The sequence below is a fragment of the Asparagus officinalis genome, chromosome 7, assembly GCF_001876935.1.
Source record: "Asparagus officinalis chromosome 7, Aspof.V1, whole genome shotgun sequence".
Classification (NCBI taxonomy): Eukaryota; Viridiplantae; Streptophyta; class Magnoliopsida; order Asparagales; family Asparagaceae; genus Asparagus; species Asparagus officinalis.
This window is the reverse complement of record NC_033800.1, coordinates 55,393,447-55,402,748: the sequence shown is the minus strand read 5'-3', so window position 1 is coordinate 55,402,748 and position 9,302 is coordinate 55,393,447. Positions and strand designations below refer to the sequence as shown.

General features: G+C 35.1%; 1 protein-coding gene across 2 annotated transcripts; it reads right to left on the bottom strand.

Annotated features, from left to right (window-relative positions):
- LOC109849122 lies at positions 3,370 to 8,579 on the bottom strand. 2 transcript variants are annotated; one of them, XM_020418927.1, is made up of 8 exons: positions 8,236 to 8,579; positions 7,038 to 7,322; positions 5,950 to 6,003; positions 5,646 to 5,855; positions 4,622 to 4,767; positions 4,445 to 4,542; positions 3,968 to 4,095; positions 3,370 to 3,884 (listed from the first exon to the last, which is right to left on the bottom strand). In XM_020418927.1, exons 1-8 carry the CDS (start codon positions 8,401 to 8,403, stop codon positions 3,717 to 3,719), a joined length of 1,257 nt encoding a protein of 418 aa, XP_020274516.1. In that variant the 5' UTR covers positions 8,404 to 8,579; the 3' UTR covers positions 3,370 to 3,716. The 2 variants fall into 2 exon arrangements, with proteins under 2 accessions (XP_020274516.1, XP_020274517.1); XM_020418928.1 differs by lacking the exon at positions 8,236 to 8,579 and adding an exon at positions 7,545 to 7,584.

Below are 9,302 nucleotides of genomic sequence, written 5' to 3'. Positions count from 1 at the left end.
AGGTAGTCATCAGATTCTTCATCACCCATTCTCCCTTTGCCTTAGTATTACCCTTCGCCGGTAATCACTAAGAAGAGCCGATATCTCGTTTTAGCCGAGATAGACGCTTAAAGCTTCTAGATCTCACGCGGATCGACGAAGCTCTGCCCGATTTTCTCGGAGCAGATCTGAGTGCCCGGTGGTCCACGGATATCAACATCCCCGTCACAGGCAAAAGACCCACGCAAGCAAGAGACCGCAAAACAGGATCTTGCGTTTGTTTGAAGGGAGTTGTAATCTTTCTTTTTGTTTTCATTGTGTAAGAGTCTTATAAAAAGACTATCTTTTTCTGTTTCATTGTAACGATTGAAGTTGTAATGAGTACAACAATGAATACAACAACTTTCTCCGCAAACAAATCTGGATTGTGAATTTTTGACGGATGGTTATAATTGTCCAAGAGATTAGGGGAAATTGGAGGGTTTTGAACGTGTAATTGATAACGATGCATGATTCGACGGTATTCATAGCTCTAGTTTGCAAGTGCAGAATCGTGCTGGTTACATGTTTTGTTAGGCAAACGTTGTTCTAGGATTGAAATTTTAAAATGTGAAAACTGGTAGTATATATTCGTCTATATGTATTATATGGATGTGATTACCAAAAGCTTTTGTATGTGAATTGCTATGCATGTGCATCTTCAGATATCCTTGATATATTTGCATCATATGGTAACAGTAGAGCACTTTTTTTGAAAATATGCCGACCAATTACGGATTCATACTTGTACATATGCACACGTGTGTACACTTGTGACTTCTAGCATGTATCAGGATGATTGTTATACATAGAGAGTAGCTCTCTAGCATTATCTTCTTGTATCATTAGAAATTCGTTCTGAAATGCCCGCCTAGGAATTCTTGTAAAATAATTATTTCTGAAAATTATACGATTGAAAATATGTCAACTAATCATATCTATTGATCAGGCATGGGAGAGTATGATTTTTTCCTTTCAATGTATGCAAATAATCTTGCACTTAGATGATTCTGAACTGCATATATCCATGCATATATTCATGTGGACACGGCATATATCCATACATCCATGTATTTCACTTGTATGATTGTGAACTGGCATGTAACCATACATATATTCATGTGAAAGTGAATGAGTTAGTGTGTGCGTGTGTGCTTATTTGTGGAGACCAGTGTCTTGACATATTCATTTGCATCCCTGTATCTTCATTGTAAATCTATGTTCTCTGTGATTTCTGCTTTGGTTTGGATATGTTAATCACAGCAGAGAGTTATTTGTTCATTCATTTATATGTTCGCAAGTACAGATAGAAGGGGTGCACCTCTCATACTACTTTTCTTTATCTTAATGTTATTTCAACAATATTTTTAACCGAATATTTCTAATTTTTTGATGATTTCTTATGAATGCATTAGGGTTTGGTGATTTTGATGGATTCTTTGTTAATTCAAGTAAGGAGTGCTTGTCTCATCTCAAAGGTACAAATTTTTTATCTTATTGAGAATTCTGTTCTTTTTATTTAGTGTATACTTGATTATGATGCATTTCTAAATGCATTTCTTACTCATACTCTAATAATCTTGGCATATCTTCCATTTCTTTTTATTTAGTTTCTAAATGCATTTCTTACTCATACTCTAATAGTGTGTAAATCAAAAGTTCATTTTGCTTCATTTACATGCTTATATTAGAGTGCAAAACCACGATGTAACAAGTTTTCAATTTGACAAGCTCCTAATATATGGTGGAGTAGAGCTTAATGCAATCCCACTATCATTTCAAATTAACTCCATCCTGCATCTTGTTTAGAAATTCCGTTAGCTACTATATATCAAAGCTGATATATTAACAAAATATTAAAGAGACAGAAGTGCATGGATACGCGCGCTTAATAATATAGCAGGGGTAAAGATAGGTGCATACTGATCCATATTTACTTTGTTGAACCTAAAGAGCGTGATTCTCAGGAACCAGTGCCATAGCGTAAGTGAAATAATTAGACATTGAATATTCAATGTAATTTTAGAAAATTAGGGGAAAGAGCAAGGGAGTTTCTTGTAGATTTAATCCCAAGTGAGTAATAAATAGTATACAGACTATGTAACACCATCTTCCCCCATTGTTTAGTGCAGCAGCTTGAGACTATTTTGTTTTAAAGGACTAAATAATCCCACTAGTATCCTCCTAAATTTTGAACCAAACACATGGCTACGTTATTCTAAAGGTTAACGGTTAAATGTTCAGCTTTTTTCCCTCGTTTGAAAGATGATCTGCTCAATGGTAAAAAAAATTATTGATCTGCTCATTTTCTCTTTGAAAGATGATCTGCTCAATGGTAAAAAAAATTATTGATCTGCTCATTTTCTCTTCAAAGCATTGGCTATTTTTATCACTTGTATACATGCTTACTGCTCATTTTCTCTTCAAAGCATTGGCTATTTTTATCACTTGTATACATGCTTATCTTATTCAGTCTCGCTTATCCGACATTTTTGTTTAATTTGTTAGCTTGTTAGCTTGATTAAAAAAATTATTGATCTGCTCATTTTCTTTGTAGGTTTTGGGCTCATATCGTGATGGCATATGAATTACTCTTTTGTTGCTGCGAATAGGGTTTATCATACAAGAATTTCTGAATCCTCAGTTGCAATTTCTTTACATCAAGGATACTTCTCTTCTCACATGCTATTCAGTTTGCAACTCTTTGTATTTTTTCAGATTAACATTTCTCTTGGTATATCAAAGACCAAATTGACTATGTAATTGTCAGTTGTACATGCATTTGAGAAGATAATCGAATTGTTATTTATTTGCTCTGATATCAACTTATTCTCACTTTGAATATGTATGAAATATGAAACAAGACTCAAGTGTTTTCCAGCCTGGATATCTGTGAAATATGCAATGGTAATGTATTATTTAGATGTTTTTTTTGTAAGATACTTGATATGTTTGTAGAGTTTTCTTTATTTTCATTTTGTTGAAACTCTTGCAAGTTATGGTGGGCAATGAATTTGAAAACTTAGCAAATGTAGCTATCATCGTCAAAATTATCTATATTTGTGTTTTTTGGTTACTATTTTACACATCTCCATTGCATTTGATGTAAACAAGATGGGTTAAGAGAATAAATTTTTATCAATTTTAAATTCAAATTCATGTATAATAAAGTACCCAAACACTAGATTTTGAAATCAAAGATTTCAAATCCTTTCATTTAATAAAGATATCCAAACAAAAGATTTCTTAAATCATGGATTTCAAATCCTAAATTTAAAATCCCTTGATTTTAAATCAACTTCCCAAATCCAAATCAAAGTTCCCAAACGCAGCCTAAATGCATTTTGAATATTCCTTTACCCTGTGTGTTGCGGGGTACTAAAAATAAACACCTTTGTGTTGACTGTAATCTCTGTTAGTGTAAAATTACATTTCATGATTTCGAAGCCAAATAAAACTATGATACAGATGAAAAAAGGATTATTTTTTTGGCTACATAACCTCCAAATCATCATCATTTATTAAATTGTACCCCTCGCTTTCAACTATTTGATACTTAGCATTTTTTGATTTGGGGTAGAGAAATACAAAGCTTGAGATTTGGAGGGCATTTTAATAAATATCAAGACTTGGTGTAATTTAATAAATGTTGAACCCCACCCCCTAACACACACACACCATAAAATAAATCAACTGAACTACCATGGTTCTTGATATTGACCCCAGTAACTTTTACGAGATATGCTCTCGCTCCAACCTTCTTCACCTAGGATGAGATTTACTCGAGCCATCAGTTTTCGCACTGCATCCTCCTCCAATTCATGAGTCTGGCTCAGCCTGGATCTTTGTTGCGCATGACCACCCTCCTGCATGAATTTAAACTTCATTAGCTAAGTTACGACATATTTATAGGTGTAGATAGTAAATTGATGAGAATTGAATAATTTACCTCCTTAAAGGTCTCATACAATCTCAAATTATGCAAGCACTCCTCATAATAGCCACAGTGGTACAGAAGTATAGCATAGTCTCTTAGCTCCTGATAATCGTTTGTTAGGATGACAAGGCGTTCGCTGGCTGTAAAAAATGAAACAGTGAAATTAATCCGTGTGTGTAAATGTCAAGAACTAGGTTCTAAATTACACCGAAGAGCGCACTCTCAGAGAATAACCAAGCTGTGATCATGCCATATTCAAAATGAAAAGCATTAGTCTTTACTACCCAATTCCTTGCCACATATGTCACAAAGAGTGCTGGAACTAGGTTCTAAATTACATGATAAGTTGTGTATAACTCATTTAATATCAATATCCGTCACTAACTTTTTTTCATCTATCTTGCTTGCGTAGAATCAATACTTATTTGTAACATTTCAGCCAATACAGTTCGCTAAAAAGGAATAAAAAAATCTAAATAGTGTATTTACCTGCTAATGCACGCCGCATATCACCAAACCGAACATTGGTCCAAACTCCACGCCCTAATCTGTGTTGAGCAGCTTTAGTAGAAGCTATCTCTAAACCACTGCTACCAAGAAGGAGATATATTAAAATTTGATTACATTTAAGAACATTTTCCATGTGAACATATAAAAATCACTTACCTTGTGCTGCTACATGATTCAGAATATCTTTCTCCTACAATGCTTGGTCCATAAATGTGGTTAGAAGCATGTGCTGCTCTAAGAAATAAGCTGTTGTAATTTTCATACTGGAATGGCCAGAATGCATCCTTTAGGTTCCTTAGAATCTACAGATAAAACATGGGATAGATGAACAAAATTGGTACTGTGTAAGTTACAAAAAAAATATCACTTAAAAGATGATGCACAGAAGATAACTACTACTTCTGAAAAAAGACATGATTTTGTCAAACAGATATACTGCGTACCAGCATAAGAAGTTGTCAGTGAAATTGGCCTAGGTAGTGCATAATATTAGTAAATGAGCCTCCATATAATGTAATTAGACTTAGATAGATGATGAAAACAGAGATATCAAGGTTGATAAGATATGATCCTATAAATAAATTGTTCAACATGCTAGCTATCTCTAGTTAGACAAGGCAAAATAAGAAAGTGTAAATTTCACATAACCCACTATATTTTGGCCCACTTTGAGATAACCTCCTGGAACTTAAAATGATCACTTAACCCCTCTAACTTTTGGGAGTCTAAACAAAAAACCAAAACATTTGTAAAATTTTCAACATACACCCCAAGCAACCTCAATTTTTTCTGACATGCCCCTCTTAACTTTCAGCATTATTTTTAGAGGACGTCATGAACTTTTATAAAGTTTTCAGAAAATCCCAATTACACCGTTAGGGCAGTATGTTGAAAAATTGCAAACATTTCGGCAACTTTTGACACGTCAAAAGTTTAGTGGTTTAGTGACATTTTTAAAGTTCAGGGAGTTATCTAAAAATAGGCCAAAGATAAGGGTTATGGGAAATTTACGCAAGAAATTGAAAGATGCAGCATGTCTGCTAAGCCTCATCGTGAAGAACAATCAAACTATTTTTTATTATGTTCTATATGGTTCTAATAAAACTTGCGAAATTAGAAAATGCAAAAGGAAAAACTACGATGAGACAGACAGAAAAGTGGATATAAGTGGTTAACATACCTCCACCAACAGTGCCTTGGATGTTAATATATGTGCTTGATCTTCCAGTTTGCTTTTCAGCTTATGGTAACCATAAGGAAGACCAGCAGGATCATGAGGAAAGTAAATTTCTACATCAAAATCTAGAAAACCAAGGACTCGTAACATTTTCAATGTTTCCGAGTAAATGAGTGATAACATGACTGAAGATCCTGATCTACATGTCAAAACCTGTATTTGATGAGGGGAAAGTGTCATTACCATATAATTACTAACAAATGCTTAATAGTTTATCAAGACAATGTAATGTAAAAAGGAAACATACAGAGTGAAGGTATAAAGCCCGCGTTTCTGTCAACACATTTGTTCGGTGAAATCCCTGAAAATGGAATAACGTAAACATGAACAAGATTATCCAATTATGTGGAAGTCAATATATCGAAGTACAAGGTTACTTTGTCAAAACCACTGGCCATCAAGAGGATATGAAAGAGTATCAGATATACTAATGTGAAACAACCAAAATTACATGCCTTAGATTTTTTTTGTCCTATCAATAAAATACAAGCTGCCAGCATGAGTGCTACAAAATGCCACAGTTAATCCATATGCACAGGTAAACAACAATGAAAATGCTAGACAGCATTAAAGATAAGAAGTTTACTACAATAGACTAATTTTTTTTCTTTAGTCCGCTAGTAATATTTGGATCCATGACCATCTCGGCTGAGGTTCCGCTTACGTTACCTGGGTACTTATAATATAGAGCTGTATTCATACCTGATACGTGTTATGCCTGTACCCGTACCCGACACTTCTTAGACACTCTTTAAATATATGCATATATTTATTCAGACTTGTACTCAATTATACAATGCATGTTTACCCGGAAATGCATGATCAAGTACTGAACAGATGATTAGGGTGGGCAGCATGCTTATCGCAATTCAATTGTCAACAACACTAGCACTTCCTATCAACAATAGCATTTCTCCACTAGCGCTGATTTGCCGCTCTTTGTCGATTCAACAACCATTTTCATTTAATAACAACAAATTAAATAACCACTTTAAGAAATCATAAATCACACGCTAAACCAAAACAAATCCAAGTATGATATTTGGTACCAAATCTTTCATATTTGGAAATTGGTTCCCAAATCTTCTTATTCTGAAATTAGTTCCCCAAGTCTCCATATTATGAAATCCATCCCCCAAATCTTTTAAATGTTTTTGACAACCAAATTAGTTAAGAGTTAAAGAAACAATCCACCCCAAATCAAACAACTGCTAACTGGGGGTAGCTATAATATTTGCGGGACTAATTTTAAAAAATTTCAATGATCGACTCGGGGGACTAGTATCAAAATAATCCTAAAAAGATAGCAAATTTACAAAACCCAACTTCACATACCTTGTGAACATACAAGTACTTCTCCAAATTCCCAAGAAACACCTCCGGTGGTGCGTTTGACCGGGGCATACAAAGGGAGCAGAACCCGAAAGACAGATCAGCCAGCCGGTCAATGTACGACTCCACCGGCAGCTCTACTGACGAATGCGACACCAAAGAGTCATCCTCAGCAGCAACGTGGAGGGCTGTCTTTGCCAGGTCAGCGCCCCTGCTTATTGCGATACTCGTTTGAGAGTTGATCTCTGTTATCCTCCCAGCCTGCTGACAAAACCCCTCCCTCGCCGCCTAAGCAAACGTAACACAAGGATCGAGAAATTAAAAATTTTGAGTATACAAAAAGAATCGTTGAGTTTGCTGTTCAGTTAAGTTTTGAAAATTTTGCAATTTGCAGTTGTTGCGGATACTGCAGAAGCCTTGAGGAAATCAAGATTACAGAGCAAGTACTCCAAACTAGCCCGCGAAAAAACTGATAAGCACAAACACAAGGATGAAACACAAGGATTTTACGTGGTTCGGAGGCAGTGCTTCCACTGGGGAAAAGCAGATATATCTTTAGATTCTCACGCAGGTGTCACGGATGAGACCAGTGATCCCTATATTCTCTCTCACACATGATCCGTCTTGATTCCTAATCACTCTACTTCAGTCAACAAAAGCGAAAAACACAGCGCTAGCGCCTGCAGAGAACTCTTGTTTGTTCGGCTTCTTCCAAAAGGCCTACTGACTCTGGAAACAACGCGACGGACCCTGGCGACATTGGTTAAGATCCATTTTCCCAAAAGTCAGTAGCTTGAATTCACAGATTGATTACAAGGACGACGTCGTTGGTACGACTAAGATGAGCATGCTCATGAAGGATATTCTGGCCAACTCCGACAGTAATTGTGCTTGTATCTGTTTAGAGTTATATTGGCCCCCTCCCTTATTGAGTTTGTCCAAAATTTATTCGGAATTGGAGTTATAAGGTAAAGGTTACAACTGTGACTTGTGTACAAATACTGAATACCTTTTAACAACTGTAACTGCAGCTATATTTATCAGTTAATTGCAGCTGTATTCATCAATTGAAATGAAACAAACAGTAGTAACTAAATCCCATCTGCATAGAAGTACATTTACAGTCCTAAAATTGTGGCAAATTAAATAAATAAAAAATCTCTGAATGAAACTAGGAAATGAGAAAGATTATTGTACTTACTCTTGCGAGCTTCGTGTCGATTCCAGCAGCATCAAGAGAATCATGGAGGATGAGCTTGGGTTCTTGCTTTTGTGAGCAGAGAAAAGAGGGAGAAAAATATTGGGTTCTTTTTCTTGAGAGAATGGCTTTGTGAGGGGAAGGTGGATTGAAGGGCAAGCAGCAGCTCATGGTGGGTTTTGTTTGCTGAGACTCAGAAATATCTGAGGAGGAGGCAGAGCTTGAAATTTATACGTTGCAAGAGAGAAGCTCTGTTAATTTGGGAGATTATTATTTTAATATTTTCTGGGAGGGAAGCAAAGTCGGAAGAAGATAAAGCGAACTTAATTTTTGCATATATTACCCACTCGAAATATCTGAGGAGGATGCTGAGCTTGTAATTTATATGTTGCGAGAGAGAGCAGCTCTATTATTTAGTGAAACATTATTATTATTATTTATGGTAGTGAGATATTAGTTTAACAGTTTTCCAAGTAGAACTGAAACGAGAAAGAAGATTAGAGGGAGGGGTGCTGCTTTTGCGCCTACACCCCTCAAATCTAATTTTTATTTCTGAACAATAGATATTTGCTAATTTACCCAAACTGATATTATACTGGTGAGTAGTCTTACTAGCAAGTCCTGCTTTCTATCCCATTCTCTGTCTAATCATGAATAAAGAAAATTAATTAACATACTCATGAGTATTAATGATATTCGACAATTAAGAACAGAAAAAACTAACATGAAACTTTTGGCATACAACAACAAATATTGTAAATTTAGGCGTTGAATTTGATATTTGGAGGGTATATATGCAAAAGACCCAAAGAGAAAATTTTGGGACAATCTTGTTTTTTTGGGTACACATATATACAAGTCGGGGCAATCGGAGATTATCGGCAGATATTTCAAAATTTTTCATCCATTATTTTCTCTTCTATTTATTTTTGCCACCAAAAAAAAAACTGAAAAAACAGAAAAAGGCACAATACAATAAAAAATGTTATTACTCGAATAAAATCTTAGGATTTGAAAAGATAATAAGTAATCATGGACAAATCTGATTCATATATTATATATATATATAT

Bases quoted from the DNA above. Each gene is read 5' to 3' on its own strand.
- LOC109849122 (XM_020418927.1), bottom strand. From the start codon at position 8,403: ATGAGCTGCTGCTTGCCCTTCAATCCACCTTCCCCTCACAAAGCCATT. The intron at 4,543-4,621 runs GTAAGTGATTTT...TCTTGGTAGCAG, and splicing joins GAATCATGTAGCAGCACAAG to TGGTTTAGAGATAGCTTCTA. The intron at 3,885-3,967 runs GTAAATTATTCA...AAATTCATGCAG, and splicing joins TGTATGAGACCTTTAAGGAG to GAGGGTGGTCATGCGCAACA.